Source organism: Nyctereutes procyonoides, unplaced genomic scaffold (assembly GCF_905146905.1).
Source record: "Nyctereutes procyonoides isolate TBG_1078 unplaced genomic scaffold, NYPRO_anot_genome, whole genome shotgun sequence".
Taxonomy (NCBI): Eukaryota; Metazoa; Chordata; class Mammalia; order Carnivora; family Canidae; genus Nyctereutes; species Nyctereutes procyonoides.
In genome coordinates, this window is record NW_026575133.1 from 28,716,591 (window position 1) to 28,738,367 (window position 21,777).

At 46.0% G+C, this 21,777-nt stretch overlaps 1 protein-coding gene across 1 annotated transcript in view; it reads left to right on the forward strand.

The window, feature by feature from the left end:
- The window catches only part of DOCK1 (dedicator of cytokinesis 1), a 498,451-nt gene that overhangs the window by 318,194 nt on the left and 158,480 nt on the right, over positions 1-21,777 (forward strand). The window contains 1 exon segment of the mRNA XM_055346339.1: positions 2,239-2,333. Coding sequence (XP_055202314.1) covers positions 2,239-2,333 — 95 coding nt within the window.

A 21,777-nucleotide genomic window follows, 5' to 3' on the forward strand; every position in this document is an offset into this window, starting at 1 on the left:
TTTCTTCTGATGTCAAGACACTTTGTCTTTATTCTAAGAAATATCAGAAAGTCCCTGGAGATACAGGTTAAATGGGAGATTGGGAAGTGTCAGTGCCTTGACCAGATTTGAGTTTGAGAAGACTGTTCTGGGTCACGGGTGGGGGATTGCGAGGGACAAGAGTGGACATGGGCAGATAGGCTGGGATTCCCCGTTGACAGTTCAGGTAAGAGAGGATGACCTTAATTCAGGTGGATGGGGATGGGGGTGGACAGAAGCAGATGGATTCGTGACAAGAAGATTGTGCCTATGGATTGATGGCTATTGTTAGAGCTGCCCACTTATTATATGGGGCATCCTGTGAATAATCAAACAGAAAAATACAGCAGAAATGGATTCTCACTGAAGGATGACATTTCCCCAGAATATCTCGTATTAGTCCTCTGTGTCCCCTTGTTGACTTGGAGATCCCAGCGTAATAGTCTGCTAAGCCTCATCGGCCGTGGCGGGAGCCATCGGCTTGGCTAGCAAATTATGCAGACGGACAAGGACGCCTTGCAAAACCTCATCTTCCACAATATGCAACATTTTGTCTGATCAGCAAAGTACTGAAATTTAACAGCTGAGCCATACTAATGAAGGATGGGACTGTGTTTCCTAGAAAAAAAAAATCAGGGAGTTGGGAAAATATGCTTCTCTTCCAGAATAATAAAACCCAGACCCTGTATCTCAATTATTAGGCTTTGAGGAGTGATCAGCAAGAAAGCCAGCAATTTCATGCAAATAGAGATGAGGCCAAATTATGGCACTCAGCCGGCCAAATATGCAACCTGGTCATTAAAATGTGAAACTCTTGACAAAGTGGGAATACCTAAGTGGGGAAATATGAATTGCAGTTATTAGCCTGGGGAGAGAGACCCCGTTCATCGTGTCCGGGGCCTGGAGCACTCCTGCCTGGTGTGAACTTGAGGCTTGGCGGTCACAGCATGGGCGAGCCAGAGTCTGGAGGACACGGAGTGGACTCTTCCCTCTCGAAGAGGTCCCGGTCTTGATTCTCGTCTCGCCTGGGAGCATCTGTTGTAAAAAGGGGGTCACCGTTGCTCCCTGAGGTTTTATTCATGGGAGGGTGCACACAGTAGGCATGACCTGCCAGGACGTGGCACTGCTGGTAAGGTTGCCAAGGAAGTATTTCCCTTGGCACCTCAGCTTACTGATGCCACCGAGTTTAACTTGCTCCTTTTTGCAAGAAGCGCTTGTTTAGGACTTTGCTGGGAGTTGCTTCCTTGGCTGCTTAAATTCTGAATGCCACGTTGGGCTTCACAGCCATTGCACCTAATTATGATTCCATAGATTAAAGAAATGAGAAATATCCACTCATTTGGCAACCTCTGGCCACGGCCTCATTTTTCTAAGTGGAGTCCCTGGTGCTTTTCCCCTGCCTGCCGCACAACTTGAGGGAGCGTGTGGACTACCGGGGAGGTGTGCTTTTCAGGATAATCGCTGATTTTGTCCTGGTCAGCTCAGAGCAAGCGCCAAGCCATCAGGTTGAAGAAATTCTCCTAATTTTGCCAGGCAGAGGCTGGAGCCCCTAGGATCCGGGTTACCTCTTCCTGAGGCCTCGAGCAGAGTCATCAACGTGGAAGCAGGGTAGCACAGCGGAGGATTACCGTGGAGTACAGCGGGTCATGTCCAGGGTGGCATAGGCATAACTGAGTAGTTCATGGGGTCGGAGCTGCCCTGTGAAAGTGGCCACATGACCAGAGGCTCAGTTGGGTATGGTGAACTGACCTGGTGCTGATGGTCAGGAGCTCCCGCTTGAATCCTTTTTTTTTTTTTCCCCGTTTCTCAATTACATAAGAAAAAGGAATGGCTATTAATACTTGGTAGCCTGATGGGCCCTGCTCATAATGAAAAATGTATTTAGAGTAAACCTTACATGTTATGTGCGCAAAAAGTACCTTTTCCTATCAGCAGAAAGAACGCACATTTGTAACCTGGAAATCTATGATGGCTCTTACAGAGACCTACCCAGGTACTGTTTCTGAATATATCCCTGAGAAAGCTATCACAAACAGGAGGTGCTCTGACAAACGGGAAGAAAAAAAAGCACCTGTGATATATCTTCATTACTTTTTAGAATGTTTTCATTCAGCTTTAAAAAAAAAAAAAAAAGAGGTCATTTTTTGTAATTACTCAAGAGGGGATTGGTTTTCTCCCTCTCTTGGTGGGCTGTTGCAATGTTCTGTTTTTTTATTTCAGGATTTCCTGATGGAAACATTCATCATGTTTAAGAACCTCATTGGGAAGAACGTCTACCCTTTCGACTGGGTGATAATGAACATGATGCAGAATAAGTGAGTAGAGGGAGAAAAGCTCCCACCTTTTTACAAGGCGTCTGATTCGTGCCTGGTGGGAACAGTGGTGTTGCCTGGATACCATGGGGGCTCTCCGATAGCGAACACATCCTCCCCACTCTGTGATGCAAACAGTTATTGGGAGAAACAGACCTGGAGATTGGGTGGTTTCCTTACACTGGCGCAGGGCTTTGCATCCTGGAGAGATACAGAGCTGAGCCCGAGCCCCCCTTAGCGTAGGTCCGGGGCATCCTCTGTCAAGGCGACGGTTTGCCATCAATGTGCCATCTTGTTGTAACCACATGTGTTTATTAATTAGCCCAAGTGATTTTCACTCTGTCTAGGTTCTTGAATGGTGTTTGCATTTGTCCTATTTCAGCTTTAAAAAGTGAGCATTTTCTTCATACTTATTAAATATTAATCTTGTGCCTTGTTTATCCTTTCCCTCTGTAGGCTGTTGGGTAACTTTCCAGGGCTTGTGTTTTATAATTTCTGAAAGCACCAACAATGATCATCTGTTCTCAATCGCATATGATTCCTGGAAGAAATTCCCATTGACCTCCTTTTTAATTTTTTTTCCTTCTTTCTTATTGCATTTTTTTATGGAGATAATTGTAGATTCATAGGCATTGCGGTTATAAAAAGAAATACAGAGAGATCTGTATACACTTTACCCAGGTTCCCTTAGTGGCAACATTTTGCAAAACTAGAACACCGTTCTGCACCCAGGGGCTCGGCATTGATGGAATTCACAGATGTTACCCAGATCTTCCTGTTGTAATTGTGCTTGTCCGTGGCGCTGCTTCTGGACCCCGCCACCACAAGGGCCCCTGTTGCCGCCCATCTATAGTGCCGCCTCCTTGCCCCTCCACCTCTCCCCTCTCTAAACCTGGGCATGCACTAATTTTTTCTCCACTTCTAAAATTTTTGTCATTTCAAATGTGATGTATTATGCATCACATCAAAGATAACATTTTAGGGTTGGCTTTTTTCACGCTGCTGAATTCCCTGGAGATTCATTCAGGTTGTCGGAAGTATCAGTAGTTTGCTCCTTTTGATTACTGAGAGGCTGAGAGGCATTCCATGGTATGGATGTATCACAGCTGGTCCAACTATTCACCTGCTGAAGGACATCTGGGCTCTTTCCAGTTTGGGGCTATTAGAAATAAAGCTGCCATGAACATTCGCATATAGAGTTTTTTTGTGAACATAATAAGTTCCTTTCTTTGGCATGAGTGCCCTGGGGTAGGTATGCAGGGTTGCATGCTCTCTGCATTTTTAGGTTTTTAGAAACTGCCAGACTGTGGCTGTACCATCTTACATTCTCACTAGCAAGGTGACAGTGATCCAGTTTTTCTGCATCCACACCAGAATTTGCCATGACCACTCTTTTGCATTTTAGCCCTGGTGATCGATGTGTAGTGTGTCTCATTATAGTTTTGATTCACATCGTCCCTGATGCAGCAAACAATGGCTTGCCACGTCATTAAGGAAGCCACAGAGCTGGTTGTAATGCTGACCAGAGTGAAAGGCAGGCCTGGTGCAGAGTGCGGGAGGTGGTGGGTGTGGAGTCTGTTCTCTGCCTTGTGACGCCACATGTGAACTTGACCTGCATCTCTCTCACAGAGTAGCCGTGGCCTGGTACCCAGCCTATCCATTCCACACCCCTGGGATGGGGCAGTGGGGTGCTGCTCCCTTAAAGGTCAGATGAGATTCACACTTCAAGTTGTTGGACTCGTGCCTCTGATCCCTGGGTTCCCATGGGGTAAACTGTGAAGGAAGGCATAGCCCCACTATTGATTTATACTATTTTATAATGAGTGAGTGTCTGTTTTCAGTTCTCACACGATGATTGCTTCCTTCCCTCTTCCTTCTATTCTGTGAACTATCTGAGCATCACTTCAGAACCACATGGAGGTGAAAGCCATATGGCCTTTGGCTCAAAGTGCGGAGCACCGTGCTCAGAGTCTCCTTCTCTGGATATTTGATCCAGCTTCTCCTGATGTGTTCCAGTGTTTCTGCAGTGAGAAGGTAGCTTGACCTGTGGTCTCCAGAACTGCGTGTTCCCTGCACATCAAGCCAGCCTTGTCCCTGTGTCCCTACTCACTAGTGCACATCTATAGCACCCGGATGCAGGACAGAGATGTAGATGTGTGGTGGCATCTGGGACCCAAGCCTTTGCATCTTGCCATAGGGAGGAGAGTTTTGGGGGCAAGGAGCCGTCTACGAGGGAGAAGCCACGGTCTGCTGTGTCCTTCTAGCAAGGGATCTGATGGCCACTTCTGAGGATAAAGTCTGGTGTAGGTGATAATAGAATTCAAGTCTGGAGCGGGGAGTCCATCCTGTTCTGTTGCTCAGGGTACACGGAGGCTGCAGTTTCAAGAGACAGCTTGATAAGGGACAGACTCTGAATATAAAATCCCTATGGTTTATTTTATGTTGTACATAAAATGTAGTACGGAGCCATCTAATCTAAAATCCTAGTACTCTGAGGCCGAGCCATCCTGCTGATACTGCTGCTTCTGGCAGAGCTTTCAAAGATGAGCAGCGTTTGTGTGCGTATGTGTATACTTGTGTGTGCGTGTGTGTACGTGGACGTGTGCTTGTTGGTACCAAGCCAAAGCCCTTTGATTTGCAGAGATTCTGGCTGTGTGAGGCTCAGAGCCCTCTGGGTTCCCATCGCACTTGCCACATTCCGTAGGAACAGGTCCCCAAGCCAATGTGGGTAGCAGAGGAGGAAGCCACAAAGGAGGCGTGGACGCCCAAGTTCGGGCGGCAGTGATTGTAGTCTTCACTCTGGAATCCCACTGGCCCCGAATGCTGTCCCCTCTCTTGAGTAAATAATACTGGTTTTTAGAAGCCGCATCAGTTGGGTTTGGCAGGAAAAGGTATTACCTGTGCACCAGCAACTAGCTAAAACCTCAAGCTATCTCAAGGCATCTAGGTTAGTGACTCTTCACTTTTCTTTAATGTTCTTGCTTAACTGCCAGGCTCAGAACGAAGATTTTATTTCCTTGTTCATTGAATCCAGTCATTCTCTGTGATGTGTTATGTGTTTGCCTCCTAGGACTGCAGATGAGCATTTGGCGCGCTTTCTGTGTGCCAGGCGCTGTCGTGGGGAGAGTACAGTAATCGTGCCCGTGATTCCCACAGCAGCACTCTGAGACAGCTGGGGTTTTATGCCCATTTTACAGATGGGGAGATTAAAGCGTGGAGGTTTGGTAACTTGCCCAAAGATACAGGGCTGGCAAGTGACAGGGCCAGTTTTTAAATCCAGAGCCCACTCTCTAAAGCATCCTGCTTCCTTGCATATGTCTCCTGCTTTTCAAAGAGTATGTTGTTGTATTTAACCCTGGTGTCCTTTCAAGTGTACCTTTCCTGAGAGATTTGTTACTTATCCGAGTGGATGTTAAGCACAGAAGTCAAAATGTTCTTACCTAGCTTTCTTCCCCGTGGAAAGTTTATGCTGCTAAAGAGGATATCATTTATTGCCGAAATTCATGGAATTTTGCTGCTGTAAACTTCTAGAAGAACAAAAGCTCACTAATATTGAAATAAATTAATTCCCTGTAGAAATTACATAGATACCACATAGCATTGTTTCTGTGATGTTATCTATGTTTGTCTTTATCTTTAAAGATTTTATTTATTTATTCATGATAGACACACACAGAAAGAGAGGGAGGAGGGGCAGAGACAGAGGCAGAGGGATACGCAGGCTCCATGCAGGGAGCCCGACGTTGGACTTGATCCCGGGTCTCCGGGGTCACGCCCTGGGCCAAAGGCAGGCACTAAACTGCTGAGCCACCCAGGGATCCCCTATATTTGTCTTTTTAAAAAACCTGTAATTTGACAGCTCAATACCTTCTCCGTTGCCAGACTTCCATGCTCTTCCTCTTCCTGGCCTGTGTCAGAGACCTCCTTGCATCCATAGGATAAGCAGTGATTCCCAGAAGCTCCCGCAGTTCTGTATTTATGTTTTAATGGCACAGCTGGACGTGCAGTTTTACCATCCACAGCTTAGAAATTGACAGACTCAGCCCCTGCGGTCTCTTAAATGGTTGTGTGCTTGTTCAGCTTTGTGTCTGCAAATGTAGACATGGGGCTTGTCAAATGTAATTAAAGATGGTGCCCATCAGTTCTAGAGCAACCACTTGTAAATCAGGAATCAAAGTTCTAAGATCCAGTGAAAGTCCCAAGGACAGGAGTTACTTGATTGCTGTGTTCAGAAGAGCAACTGACTGGTGATGGCCTGACATTACAGCTCTGCTCTCAGATATGACAGTGCCAGATGGTAAGATGACATTTAAGATAAGCACGGTTCAGATATAGTAGAAGTGTGCTTCCGTGATATCATCCAGAAGTGCTTTATAATCTTCCCCGAGGCAAGGAAAGGCTAGGTCTGCATGTAAGATCTGAGGCTATATTGGAAGCAGAGACCTTCTCTGTTAGCCTTTAAGTGCTGGTATCCATCCTTGAGCTCATATTAGCCAACCTTTTCGGATTTATTCTTCGTGGTGTGCACAGCAGAGTCTAATATTGAGGACTCATGCTGTGTGGCTATCATAGAGTTCTCTTTGGTTGTTAGGAGAAGGGTGGCCACTTGTTTGAGTTTCTCTGTCTTTCTTTTAGTCTTAGGACTTCAATTCATCCCAGCAGTATGTTTGTACACTAAAAATCCCAAGCTAGAATTTTAAGGCATGGGAGTGTTCTCGGAGGCAATGAATGTACTCATTGGTTTGACTGAATTCCTTTTTCACCTTGAAGAAAGCATTTGTTGTAAACTGCCATAATTTCACTTGGGAAAGGCATTTCTATAGTCCTCCCGGGGTGGAAAAAAGGGCAGTGGTGAGTTTAATTTTCAGATTTTGAAAATTTAGACTTTCTAACTCCTATAATGTGTATAACATGTAACAGAACCCTTTCCACATTTGTCAAGCATTCAGTCAATCTTGCAACTGAATTTAAAAAAGAAATTCAACTACCCCGATTTGGATTCTCACTAGGCCTTGTTGCTTGTGTTCCTCTCTCAGGATAAAAAATAAATGAAACCAACATTTTGACCCTCAGGTCATTCGTAGCTTAGGTCATAAATAGTGATGATGCATCATTTTTAAGTGTTCCTCTGTATTATCACTGATTTGGTATCTTGCATTTCTTGCTTTCTTACACATTAAGCTGGGGCCTCTTTGTGATTTGTGGTTTATATCCTACATACTTTCGTATGAGACTTGGTCCGTTTTACAAGGAAAGGTTTGTAGACCCTGAAAATAGAATAGAGCATGGAAAACCATAGAGAAAACATGAAACTCTCTAGAAGCCAAGAGACGCGAAACTGCCTGGAAGACAAAGCAAAAAGGAAAATATAACGGGTTGCAAAGTCGTCACTCGGTGATAAAAGAGTCCCTTGCAATTTGTCAGGGGAGACTGACAATTTATGATGTAGATCCTTAAATGACACATCAAGCCAGAGAATATCACAGTTAAGGAATCAGATGAGAACTCAAAATTCTGCCCACAGTAAATGGAAGAGATTATCATTTCAAGTTTGAAATGCTTAGGATGTTGCCAGTTGGCATATATTGGCCGTACCAGAGCCCGGTCATAATTGGACCTGTCTGAAAGACTAGCTTATCAAATACAGAGGATTTTGCTGACTTGCCAAATATAGTCTTGTCTAATTGTTGACCATTTGAACATTGAAGACCATCGGTCAGAAATGATGGCCTGGTTTTATTTTACCTGGAATCAAGTTAATCTTATATTTGTCCTTAGAAACCCTGAAACTGTGTCTCTACTCGGAATTTTTGAGATCATCGTTGCTACTTTTTTGATGGGTCTAGGTCATGTTTTTGATCACGGCCTGTCCCAGGACAGTCCAGGCTGATGCTTGTACAGTCTGCGTTTTTCATCAGTTTTCTGTCCGCTACAGCGTCGGTGCATTTCAATGTGGCCTCATCCGTTCCTCCTTCTCTTCCCTGTGATTCAGGAGTCTTGTGACCAGGTTGCGTTTGCCTCAGTCCATTACGTTTCCACCAGCCTAACATATTCACACACTCATAATCGCATGTGGCTCCTCGCGTGCGGTAAATTTCCCAGGCATATTTTTATAACGTAGTCATTTCTCTCCGTTTAAATACAGCACATTTCCCCCACTCAGGAGCAGTATCCATCAGATGTATCAGAGTCCAAGATGGCAAGCTCATGGATGTTTCTGCCAAAATTAATTTGGCGTGTAGTCAGGACAAGAAAGGGCCTTAAGCCTTAGAAAGGTATTTCTACCTTTGAGATGCCAGGCTTCTTAAGGATAAATCATGATAATGCTCAGAAAGCAAATTTGCAGGCTAGGCTGTTTGCAGGGACAGCGCCATTTGGTTCCATTGCCGTGGAAGGATTTTTGTCCTTGCTAGCACTGTGCCTTGGGCTCAGAGCAGAACAAATGTGCCGTTTGCCTTAGGGCAAAAGAAAGAGAGGTGGAGAGGTCCCCACTCGCTGGGAATCTGCCTCAGGGGTTAAGACACCAGCTAGCTGAACGTGGTCGAGTCTGGGGGGACTGTTTTCCTGCTCAACCTCCTCTTCAGGAAACACCTCTCTCTTGGAAGGGCACACAGCTGAAATCTTTTTGCAAGTTGAAAGCACAGATATAAAGCATTTGGGGCTCAAGAGACTGTTAGATTATTTCTCCTCAACATCTTTTTTTCTTTCCTTTGAAGCCTGGGGTTTTAGTTGATGTTGTTACTTTTAATTTAATTTATTTTTTCAACTTCCTGGTTTCCTACTGAGGTTTTGCATATCCAATGGCTTGAAGATTTTAAGCACACCCTAAGAATCATTTTTTCCCTTTGAAACTGTATATGGCGCTGTTGACATAAACACCGTCACAACACGCTTGCTGAGGACCACAGGAAAAAGAAACTAAATATTGTTCTGCAGGGAAGAAATTGGAATTCAAAGTCAGTATAATGAAAATATTCTGGAATGAAAATTTCCCCAGAGCTCAGCATGTCCACGTCTTACCCAGCTCACACACGTAATAATGTCGGTCTTTTATTTATTTATTTATTTATCTATTTATTTATTTATTTATTTATTTACTTATTTACTTATTTATTTATGATAGAGAGAGAGAGAGGCAGAGACACAGGCAGAGGGAGAAGCAGGCTCCATGCACCGGGAGCCCGATGTGGGATTCGATCCCGGGTCTCCAGGATCGCGCCCTGGGCCAAAGGCAGGCGCTAAACCACTGCGCCACCCAGGGATCCCCCAATAATGTCGGTTTTTGAGCCTTGATGCTCTCCACAGAAATTGGCCTAACCTGAGATGTTTTGCTGCTCAGACCCCGGTTTGCACACACAGGGGCACATGCCTGCCTCCTTGTTTGGGCTAAGCCAGTGTAGACCTGAGCACATTCTGGCAAGTCTCCTGGAGAAACACATGACATGTTTCCCTGGGGCTGAGTTGGCCATCTTCGGCAATGGGATTTCAAGACGGAGATGGATTCCAATCTATTAATGGCACCCTGGATCCCCCAGCAGGAAGAGGACCCCACCTGCATGATACTTTGCTACCAAATTAAATACTATGGCATTTCCATAAATTATTTTCGTATTTTCCATATAGTTATTCTCTGGCATGCGTGCTTTTGCTCTGTGCTTAATAATTAAGCTTGGCCTGAAATTAAAGCAAATAATTCCAGATCTTACCTGGTTATTTATAACCAATTTATTGCACGTAACATAGATCTTTTATCCAGTTGGGTTTTATTCAGATTGCCTCTTTATTTAATTCAGAGATGAAAACTCAAACTACTCTCAAAGGAATGGCAGTGATGAAGAGCTCTTAGCCAGGACTCTCATTTAGGGAAGCTGACTTCAGAGGAAAGTTTTGAAAGGGCAAAGTCTGTTTAAGAATTCTCAGAGCTGGTGCACACCTTGCTGCGAGCTCGTGGCTGGTGTTGATGAGGCCGTCTGCTGGCACTTAATCCTGGAGGACGTACTTCACTTTATAAGAAATGAAGCCAAGTGCGCTCTCTGTTTGATGCATGAAACTTCTCTCGATGCGCAAGACAAAATGGAGGAAATACATTTTATTAAGGTCAATCTCCAGATCTTGCCGTCCTAAATGTTTACCTCCAGCGCTCCTGGGACTTTGAAGAAATCATGTGCAATGTAAGACCCTGTGCTGGTAAACTTTTATTCTAAGGCTAGGATGGGAGGAGGAGGAGACAGCCAAGGTCAATTGAATGCCTGCTGAGTTGCTGGCATGGTCTTGGTACTTTTCTCGTGGTTCTCAACCATGGGGGATTTTGTTGTCTCCCCGCAGCCGCGCCCCAGAACGTGGCAGGGTACAGACACATTTGTTGCTTCGCTCCTGGGGGAATGAAGGCTGCTGGCATCTAGTGCGTGGACACCAGGGATGCTGCTAAACATCCTTCTAGGTGCAGGATGGCCCCCTTCAAAGAATCATTCAATTCAAAAGTGTCAATAATAACCACATTTTGTAGATAGAAAAAACTGAGTTTCAGTGATATTAAATCATTAATAGAAATATATGCGATTCATTTCGGTGATCCTCTCTTTATTGACACATTTCTCAGCCACCCCTCCCTGTTGTAGGACCCCAGCAAAGATAGCATCCCTTACAATAAACACTAGTGGCCATCCCCTGAAGATGCTGGGAATGACCTTTCTCTTACTGAGGAAGCACCTGTGAACTGGAGGCAGTTTCCTCCAAGGTACCCTGTCAGGTGCTCCAGCTTGCAGAGCCAGCCTTAGGAGCAAGGAGGGTTTGGGGATTAGGGTCACACTGACATGAATTTAGATCCCAAGCTCACCACAAACTCACCAGGATTTGTCTCTTATATTTTTGGTAATATCCATTCTAACAGATGCAAGGTGATACTTCACTGTAGTTTGATCTGTGTTTCCCTGATGATGAGCGATGTTGAGCATCTTTTCACATACCTGTTGGCCATTTGTTTGTCTTCTTTGGAAGAACGTCACTTCTTTGGAAAAAGGCCTGTTTTTTTAACTGGGTTGTTATTTGTGACTGAGTTATATGAGTTCTTTATATATATTTTGGATATTAACCCCTTTTTTTCTGAATATTTACGCCTTATCCCACTTTCTGTGCATACAGGATAAGAACTTTGTTTCAGATAAGCATGTTACAGATCTGTTTTCTTATTCAGTGACTACGTTCTCTCCCTCACTCCCTCCCTTTCTCTCTCTCTCTCAATAGTGGTTTTGTTGGTTGACATTAAACATTTTTATTTAAATTTTTTTCTTTAAAAAAAAAAATCTTCAAAGACACTTGCACAAAGAAACAGAGCAGACTTCCTGCTGGGGAGTTGGTTGTAACCAGCATGGTGACTGTCCTGATAGAAAGGGAGGCTGATGTTACAGATTCTCTCCATATAGGAACCTCTGAAATAAAATCATCTTGAAGACAGAACATGGAGTCACACCATTCATTACCATACTCTGGCTGTTTTCTGGACAGGAGATCAGAAATAAAATTGAACAATAACTTTATTATGATTCCCCCCCCCTCCGAGAGTGGAATATTTAAATTTTTAAAAGATCACATATGTAATACATTTTCAGACTAATAAGGAAATGATAATAAAATTTAATATCATTTCTCCGTAGAATCAAAATGTCAACAGGATTGTGACATCTTCTGTACATGTTTGCTCATAGAAGATGCTTTTCTATTTCCCTTGCTTGCTCTATTTTTATGGAATTCTGTACACCTGTGTGTGGATTTTTGATGCCGTGGTGGGGGGAATCGCCCCTTGTCATTGCGGTGGCTGGTCCGTGCCCGAGACCCTGCCTGGCCCAGAGCAGGTGCTCGTCAGACAGAAACCACCCAACTGGAAGATGGTCAGTGCAAAATACTGTCTTATTACAAAGTCAACCATTAAAGTCTGTGATGTGTTTGTAGCAATGCTTTTCCAGGAATAAAATCCTGTTCGCCAGTTTATATTTGGATCCACAAGGAAATAATTCCAGGTACAGGTATCCAGTGAACAAAGTAATACTTCTTACTCTCTTGAAGATCTGTTAATGATTTCCTGAATTGAAAGTTGTCCTAAACTGACCACGGACGTGTGAGGCTGATGCCCGTTGGTCCCGGCAGGGCCGGCGTCTCGAACCTGCAGGGAGGCTGCTCTCTCCTGCTCCTGTTACCCTTTCCACTGAGACTTCCCGGGAGGGTTTTTACTTAATACTGTACCTGTCAGATTCCCAGAGCTGCAAGTGAATGGAAGATACAAATTATACTGTAAAGTGAAATATTTTGTGTTATCCTACAGTTTGGTTGATTTAGGAAGAAAATGAACGCTGACAGCTTGGTCTTTTCAGTTCACTGGATTCTAATGACTCAAAAACAAAAGCCGAAAGCCTCTTCCCCCTATCGCTGTATCAGAGATGCTCTGAGTCACTCTCGTGCAGAAGACCCACTGCCCTGCAGCTCCGTGTCAATGATACAGAGGACCCGAGCAAGGAACAGGCAGTGCTAAGTGCAAATATTTGTAAATATAAATATTAACCGTGCCCAGCAGGGGAAGGAGCACGTTAGCTGTCTGGCTGTCTGGGCAGCTTTTTAGCACTTAACACTTTTCTGTGCATGCAATCTATTTTTCATAGCAGCCGGGGCCTTTGCCCATTCTGTCTGATGTGTTGCCCTTGCAGCATGGGGCTGCCTGGGATGCTGAGTTTGGGGAGAGTCAATTAGAGGAAGCCCCCCTATCTCTCCTGTTCTGTGATTGTTCTTGATGGCCTGTCTTCTCTTCCTGATGCATTGTGCTCAGGGAAAAAAATCCCTGAGGTTTCCTGTGAGAACCAGCAAATCCTAAAGGGTCGGTGACGGGCATGGGGGGGCACTTGATGGGGTGAGCACTGGGTGATATGCTGTATGTTGGCAAATTGAACTCCAATTAAAAATAAAAAGAAGTCCTTTGCATTAAGAAAAGAAAAATCCTAAAGGGTTAGAGTGAGTTCTTCTCCCGTGATGGAATGGGACGGGATGTCTGTTTGGAAGAGGTGGGTGACTGTTTGGTTAGGCTGCGCTCCCTTGACCGAGGCCAAAACACAGACACTCCCCAGTTCGGATTTGCTATGGGGCACTTTCTGTACCTTGGTCCTGGCTGCAGAGGGGTTGGACAGGTGGCAGCCTGGGAGCTGGCCTCCTCGAAGCTTCGCACAGCCTCCAGGGGATTAAGAGGTCAGAAATCTGATTTGATTCTTCAGACGGAATGTTATTGCTCAGCTAAAGTAAACGGCCATCTCAATCCCCATCTGAAGCTGCAGCTTATTGTGTGGATGGTATTTTTAATTAGCCATTAACCTGCCGATGATTCAGAAATGGAAAACAGGAGTCAGGCGGAATATTGGACCGATTTCTTTATTTTTGATATGAAACCTGAGAATTAAGCTTGATTTAAAGAGAATGGACTGCTTCCCTTTTATGAGACACCCAGAGGTAAACACGGTCTGCCGGTAATTCACGAGGGCCTGGCTTTTCTGAGCAGCATTTGTCAGACAGTTGGTATTCTCTCTTGGATCCTAAGGTCTCCAAAATGTGGTGCATTATGAAGTGAGTTTCTAATACTGAGAAAAAACGTGAGACAAGGGAAATACCCTACTTGTTATTTATATCCTGTCTATAGGGTGAATTTGGGGTGGTTCTCCAGCTTAAGGAAACCATACATATAACCCAACACCTTAAAGTAACCACATGGATAGATGGAGATCATTGGGGGAAGAATGGAGCAGAGGGAGCTCTATGGGAACCCCGCACGTTGTAAAGCACCTCATTTTGCCTCCAAATCTGGCCAAGCCCAGCCAGATGAGGGACAGCGTTGAGTTCCATCATCCCTGGGGTCTGATCAGAATGGTTCAGACTTTCTCCCACTGTGTTTTAGTGTTTTCCTGACACTAATTTCTTTCTTCTTTTCCTTTTTTAAAGAATTTTATTTATTTATTGAAAGAGAAAGCAGGTGCACATACATGGGAGAGGGTAGAGGGAGCCCAGACTCTAGCTTGGCTAGATCCCAGGACCCTGAGATTATGACCTGAGCCAAATCCCTGATACTAATTTCTAAGGAAATTTCTTATGCCATCCCTGGAGGCTGGGCAGGAGTTGTTTTGTTTTGTTTTACATAATTGAAGATGCCCGCCATGGCAGATTTGAAGAAGTGGTACAGACCTTCTTTGTGTTTGATTTGTTGTAATCACCTGGTCAGAGCCAGGATGGAGAAGTGGATGCTGGTCCCGTGATCATCTTTCCCAGGTTGCTAAGGTAGGGTCATACAAGGAGCTTGCTTTGCAGGTGGGGAAGCATGCCCCCTTCACAGCAGGTTATATTTTGTTTTCAGCATACCTGGGAGTTGGATGGCCGTCGGAAAGTGGTTTGACCTCCCCGGGGCCGCCTGCGGGTAAATAACAGTCTGGGAAGATTCATGGTGGTGTATGCCAAGAGCCCAGCACAGAGTATCTCTCCACAAAGGCTGGAGGGAGTGACCTCCCCAAGCTCAGATTATCATTACTGTATCATTCTTGCATTAAGGGGATGCAGGGGTCAAGCTTTGGGAGCCTGGAGAGCAAGTGGCTCATGAGGCTCTGGGCTCTTCCTCTCCATTGTTAGCTGAGCGGCCTTTGGGGGGGGGGGGGCAGGGCAGTGCAGCCAGCTGTCTGCACTGAGCACTCAATCCAGTGACTCCAGTTAGTGGATGGACAGCAGTCCAACATGTGAACCGCAAGTGGTAAACTGTTGTGACTCAGTGTGTTCCTTCCCTGGGAGGCCCTGGCTGTACCATGCCTGGGTGGACTGGAACCCCTTTGTATTTAAGTGCAGTGCCACTGACCTGGGAGAGCATCCGCCTTCACTTTAGCCTTGAGTCTCGTCCTGGCAGAGGGTGCAATGGCGATGGGGTCCAGCCATGGCTGCATACCCCCTGAGATTCTGGGAGACCGTTCTCTGCAGCCCCTCCTAGCTGCTCCAGTTTCATTTTCAGAGCTGCGGGGGGTCAGAGCCAAAGCCCTTTTCTGGAGGGACAGTGACCGAGTCCCCAGGGGTTGTAGAGGAGCTGTGGGCCTCTTCATTGGTGGACTGGGTCCACTGCACAACACGCCCTTTCAACAAGCAGCATCAAGTGTGCCAAGGTTTGGGCCGATTGAGGCCATCATCAGGGCTGTGAGCATTTCAGGGTTCTGGGCATGAGAAAGAGGAGGAAGGATCTGGTTGCCTTAGAACAGCCTCCGATCAGCTACTTAAAGGATCCACTGGGTAGGATCACCTGGCTGTGACCCCAAATGATGAAGCTTCAGGCAGATTTTGCAGCAGTTGCCTTGAGACTCGTTAAAAGTCTTGAGTGTAGACTTAAGGGGGACTCTGTTTACTTGGTGGGTTTCTGATTTGTTCTGTGAGGGACAAGTCAGGATCACAGACTCCCAGAACAGAGGCATGTCCGAGGCTGACAGGTTTGGGAGGCAAGGTCAGAGCTTTGCACCCTTGGTCACGTGGCATCTCAGTGATGAAGGGGAGACAAACAGGCGAGGTGCCACCTTGTGCTGTATCCTGGCCATTTCGGGGGTGTGCTTCCTTTTCTCTCTTTGTTAATTGTTTTAATAATTCTGTTGCTCATAAAAAGAGAATATTTACCTATTTATTAAACTTTTGATTGTGTTAGTGCGCTGTGGTTGGTGCACTGAGCCCCGTAGGTAGCAAGAGAACGTACTTTAAGTCCTATCGTGAGGGTGTCAAGTACATGGTGACATCTCTTTTACACAAACATCCTGGTCGGCCTCAGTGCCGAATTTTCACTTTTCTTGAGTCTTTGTTTCTTTCAAGTGATTTCCCTTTAGATTTCTAGATCCACCTTCTTGGAAACCAATTTCTGCTTCAGAGTTGAGCTATTCAAGGACAGATCTCCTCACTAACGCAGAGCTGTACACAAACTTGTTATCAAATGGATGGATGTAGGGATAAAGGGGGATCCAAAGGTGTCTCCAATCTTCTGGAAATCCTCCACAAGGAGAACAAATGAGGGATAAAAATAGCATGAAGCTTTCAAGTTTGCCAATTCCCAGCCTTTATAATTGGCAGTCTATTTGTAGAAATTACACTTTCCACAAACTGCTTGGGGTGACCTTCATTTTCCTTCCATGAACATTGGCCAGCGTATGGCTGTGTGTCCCACCGCTGCGTTCACTCTGTCCAGCCGCGGCTTACCGGGTTTGCTAGGTCTCCTCCCTGTTGTCCTCACATCACTCATGCTCTTCCAGTTGCTGAGATCTCTCTGTTCCAGACTTCATTTTTTTTTCATACCTTCACGGTACTCATCATCTGGGTTTTTCCTCTGGGTTTTGTGCACCTTTCCTCCACCTGAGATTATTTGATACGCATCATGTTCAAGTGAATATTTCAACTCTTCGGCACACAACTGCTCCAGGGGGGAAAAGAAACAACCAAGAGGCAGTGGGTGGGCTCAGAACACGTGGAGGGATCAGCCCCAGGGCCCAGGATCCAGGCTTTTATAGAAGGCACATCGTCTCAGGTGACTCCCGTTAATTCTGGAGTTTCAGCTTCTTCATTCCTGAAGTGGAGAAAATAATGTTTTGCAATGAGCGTTTCAGAAGACGTAGAGCTGAAAACTGGCCTGCAGCAACTCACACTATATTAAGGGAAGTAGCAAAGAATTTGATGCCTGTGAATAAAGACTTTCCTAAAAGCACGCTGGCCCTCGCTGCAAGAGAAGACAGAAAGAAGTTGCAAATAAACAAAGGATAGAGCTTTTGTCTTAACTACATGTGAACATCTTTAACTCAGCGTGATGTCCTCAGGCACAGGTGTATGTGCGATTTTGTGTGATGCTGTGTAATGTGAGCAAATTTCACTTCGCTTTTTCACGTGGCTTGGATTGTGATGTGCGCATATATTCTTGCTCGTGTGTCAGTGCCTATCGCTTGATGGTTTATTATGGGAAAGGTATGGTTCTGGCTCTGGGGACATAGAAAGAAGGCGGCAGAGCAGACCCAGCCGCCAGGAGCTCCAGGCATTTCAGAGTTCGGGGTATCTGGGAAGGATGGACAAGAAACAAACTGACGAGCAAATTAATAAAGCTGATTCTGACCATGAGAAGAACTTCAGACAAACCCAGATTGAGGGACCTTCTACAAAGTACCTACCTGCCAGGCTTCTCAAAACCATCAAGGTCCTCAAAGACAGAAAAAAGTGTAAGAAACTGTCACAGCCAAAGGGGCCTGAGAAGACGTGATGACTGTGAATGACATGGTGTCCTCGGTGAGGTCCTGGAACAGCAGAATGACCTTAGGAAGAAACCAGTGAGCTCTGGGTGGGTCATGGGGATTTAGTTCATAGCAGTCAGGCAGGGGCACCGGTGGCTCAGTTGGTTAAGCATCAGACCCTTGATTTTGGCTCAGGTCATTATCTCAGGGTCGTGAGATTGAGGCTTGAGTTGGGTTCTATGCTCAGCAAGGCGTCTGCTTGAGATCCTCTTGCTCCCTATGCCCTTCCTTCCCCACCCCCCATTCTCTCTCTCTCTCTCAAATAAATAAATCTTTAAAAAAAATAGCAATGATCTAAAAAAAAAAAAAACCAGCAATGAGGCAGTGATGGTTCCTTGATGGAATCAAATGTACCACAGCAACCAGAGAAACTGAGTGAGGAGCATAGCCTGGAACCCTGTGCAACTTTGCTATAAATCTACAACTATTCTAAAATCTATGTTATTCCAAACTAAAATAAATAAATAAATAAATAAATAAATAAATAAATAAATAAATAAATAAATAAAAATAAATGGGGCACCTGGGTGAGTCAGTGGTTGAGTGCCTGCCTTCCGCCCAGGGCATGATCCCAGCGTACCGGGATCGAGTCCCGCATCGGTCTCCCTGCAGGGAGCCTGCTTTTCCATCTGCCTCTGTCTCTGCCTCACTCTGTGTGTGTCTCTCATTAACAAATAAATAAATCTTAAAAAAAAAAAAAGGAGCAAGTCGGCAAGTATCAAGTGGTGATGAGGATCTCTCAGATGATTTGAGTCGGGGGCTGTGATAGACTGGGGGTCATGCATGCCATCTGGCTCTCAATGAAGGGCTCCCAGGGGCATGGCAGTTAAGCTGAACTCTAAGTGGTAAGTCAATGCCAGAATGTTCCAGAGAGAGCAGGTGCCACCAAGCTCTCGGGTAGAAGGAGCAGAAAGAAGGCTGCTTTACTGTTTTAACAGGGCTTTATTTTGAGGTGGAAAGTTGCACACTTTATTTTCATTTTTTAAAAAATATTTTATTTACGTATTAATTATTTTTTTTAAAGATTTTATTTATTTATTCTTGAGACACACAGTGAGAGAGAGGCAGAGACGCAGGCAGAGGGAGAATCAGGCTCCATGCAAGGAGCCTGACGTGGGACTTGATCCCAGGACTCTGGGATCACGCCCTGGGCTGAAGGCAGGCGCTCAACCACTGAGCCACCTTATTGTCCCTTATTTATTTATTTTAGAGATGGGGTGGGGTTTGCAGCAGAGGGAGCTAGAGTCTCCAGCAGACTCCTGCTGAGTGCACAGCCCGACACGAGGCTCAATCCCATGACCCTGAGTTCATGGCCTGAGGTGAAAGCAAGAGTCTGATGCTTAGCCGACTGAGCCACGCAGGTGCCCCAATGATGGACACTTCAAAACAGAAACGTGGCATCCCTGATCTGTCTTTTCACCTACCTGTTTGGTCGGCAGCTCAGAGCACAGGGCCCAAGCAGAAACCGTGAACTGGAGATAGAGCCCACAGAATAATCTGGGAAGGAGAGGCCGTGGCCAGGACTCAGGTGGTCTTTGGAGAGAGAAAGAAATGAAGGATTTAGGGCATGTTTTGGAGATGGGTCAAGTGCACTGTTCCAGACTGTATGCAGGGAGGGAAGGAAAATGAAGAATCAGGAAAAGTTGTAGGGTTTTGGGGTGGAGCTAAAAGATTGATGAAGGATTCAGTGTGAGAACCGGGTTTAGGGGTGAGGCTCACTCACTCTGTCCTGGACTAGCTCCGTGGATCTCAGCCTGGTTTTCATTATCACCCTCCTAAAGAGGATTAGATTAGATTTACATTTAATTAAGAGACATTAAATGCTAAGAAACAAGCTTTTGTAGGGGAGGGCATGCTTTAGAGGACTGCAAGCCAGTGTAATGTCTGAGATGTTCTTTGCCTTCCCTGAGAACCCATTCTCACCCCCTCGGGGGAGACGTTGACCCCATGGAAAATGCAGGGCCCAGTGAATTATGAGGTGCTTGGGAGGGCGGAGGAGGGAGAAGTTAGGGAGCAAGTGGAAATTTCAGCCTGAAGTTCAGAAGACGACAGGTAGTGTTAGAAGGTCCTGAGTGGGGTGCCATTAGCATTTAGATGATGACTTTGAGGCCACCTGGCGAGTGACCCGTAGCTACAGAAGAGAAGCAGACCAATTGAAGCCCGGGTCACCCTCATTTTTAGGGGCTTAACAGTTGCAGGTAAGTCAGCAAAGCAGTTGCGGAGAGCAGTTGCCAATATCAGGAGAAAAGTCAGGAATGAGAAGACGGTGTTACAGTGAAGCTGCTCGTCCTTTCTGCCACTCGGGTCACTGCCATTAGGGACCAGAGTAGCCCACCAACCTGCAGGGCTCACACAGAGCGTGGAATATGAAGAAATGGGCCCCTCCATCAGGATTTTGAGATGGCCAGGGGTCAGAGAGATGGTGTCTGGAAGGCTCTGCGCTACAGGCCGGTCTTTCCCGTTGTTGCTGTTGTTTTGGGGCATGTTGGGAGAGACAATGAGGGGGCATCGAGGAGGTCAGTGGGAGCTGTGAGGTCCAGGGTGGGAGCCATGGAAGGGGAAGGGCTGGCCATTGATGGGAACAGGACAGCCAACCCCCTGGGAGAGATGTCAGCATGGGGTAGACGTAGGGTTGGATGAGGAGAATAGCTCTGTGGATTCTTTCTGGCATCTCCCTAAAGTCTCAAGTGAGAGAGAAGTAGTTTAGGGAACAGAGATTAAAATACAGCTGTATCTACATGGTGACCAGGTGAATCTTTCATCCGTATCCGTTCCTGCTAGAGCGCACCCCTGGGTCCTGAGCGTGAGTAAGGTCCCTGTGGCTCATGCCGCCCTCTTATGTAAGCCTGGGAGAGGCCTCATAAGCAGACGAGTCTAAAAGGATACATTGCTTTAAATAACTCACATGAAATCATCCTTCTGTGAACATTTCTAGATGGATCTTGTCTTTTAAGCTTCAGCGAACCCTATTAGCCATCAAAAACCGTCCGGTCTCTCAAAATAGCCCTCCTCCAACTACCTCCCACACACCTGCCCCGTGGCTGCGTGGCCCCTGGAGAGGCTGGGGTGGGATGCTGGCTGTGCAGGTAGGGACCGGAGCCCACGGGAGGGGCGGCGTGTGACTTTGGGCCACCACCGTTCTGCAGGTGTCCTGGACCTAGGGGCCCCCTGGTGCCTGAAGTGTGGGCGCTCTGAGGCTGTCTGTGTCTTCTCTGTTGGACTCCCCTGAGGGCTTTCGTCTTTGGGGATGGAGCAGCATTAAACCAGTGTTGGCAGGTGCCTTGACCCGCTCACTGCCTTCCCTTCCCTTGGCGGTGAGTTCTGTGATGCTCAGGTGCCTTCCACAACCACTTTGGTCTGCTGCTGCTTCAGTTCACACATTCCTGCAGGACGGCAGCCCTGTTCCTCTGCTTGTGTGTCTTCCTCACCTCCTCTCCTTAGTGACAACAAAGGCAGGACATACTCTGGCCTATTGGACATTTCAGGTCTCAGCTGTGGGATGCTTCAGGCTTTTCTCTGTTTGTTTACAGGTGTGGAATATAGAGCTCTGTGCAGAGCTTCTTTATCAGGCCCAGCAAATCTTGGATGCAGCAAAAATTTTAAGAACCAAATTCTTCCTCTCTCACCCCAATTACTCTTTGGTCTCCATGAGGCCGCCACTCTTCCTACTTCTCTACAGCAGAATGCATGGAGGGACTTTAGAAATCACATGGCAAGCGTCCTGGGCCATTTCCTGGTGCTGACTTCACCTCCCTATTCCTCTGTGACCTAAGATCAAGTGTCCCTGGTGCCAGCGAGCAGCTGGTCAGTGTGTGCCGTGCTCAGAAAGCTAATGGCCTCAATATATTTTACTGAGCACGTTCCTACGGAAGCATCTCCTCTGTTGGCCCAGATGGGGCAGCCGCGATGAAGGGCTTCTTACCTTAGCTGCTATAGTGGTGAAGGTTGGGAGCAAGCTCCACAGGATCATAATCAGTTTCCCTGTTAGGAAGGATGATGATGTAGAAGTATCTATTGACCACCAGTGATCCTGATGGTCTTGAAAATTTGACTTGGAAATTTTTTCTGTCTTCAGTATTGCAAAAAGGCATCTCACCTAATTCAGTCACGTAATTGATTGTTAATCGAAAATT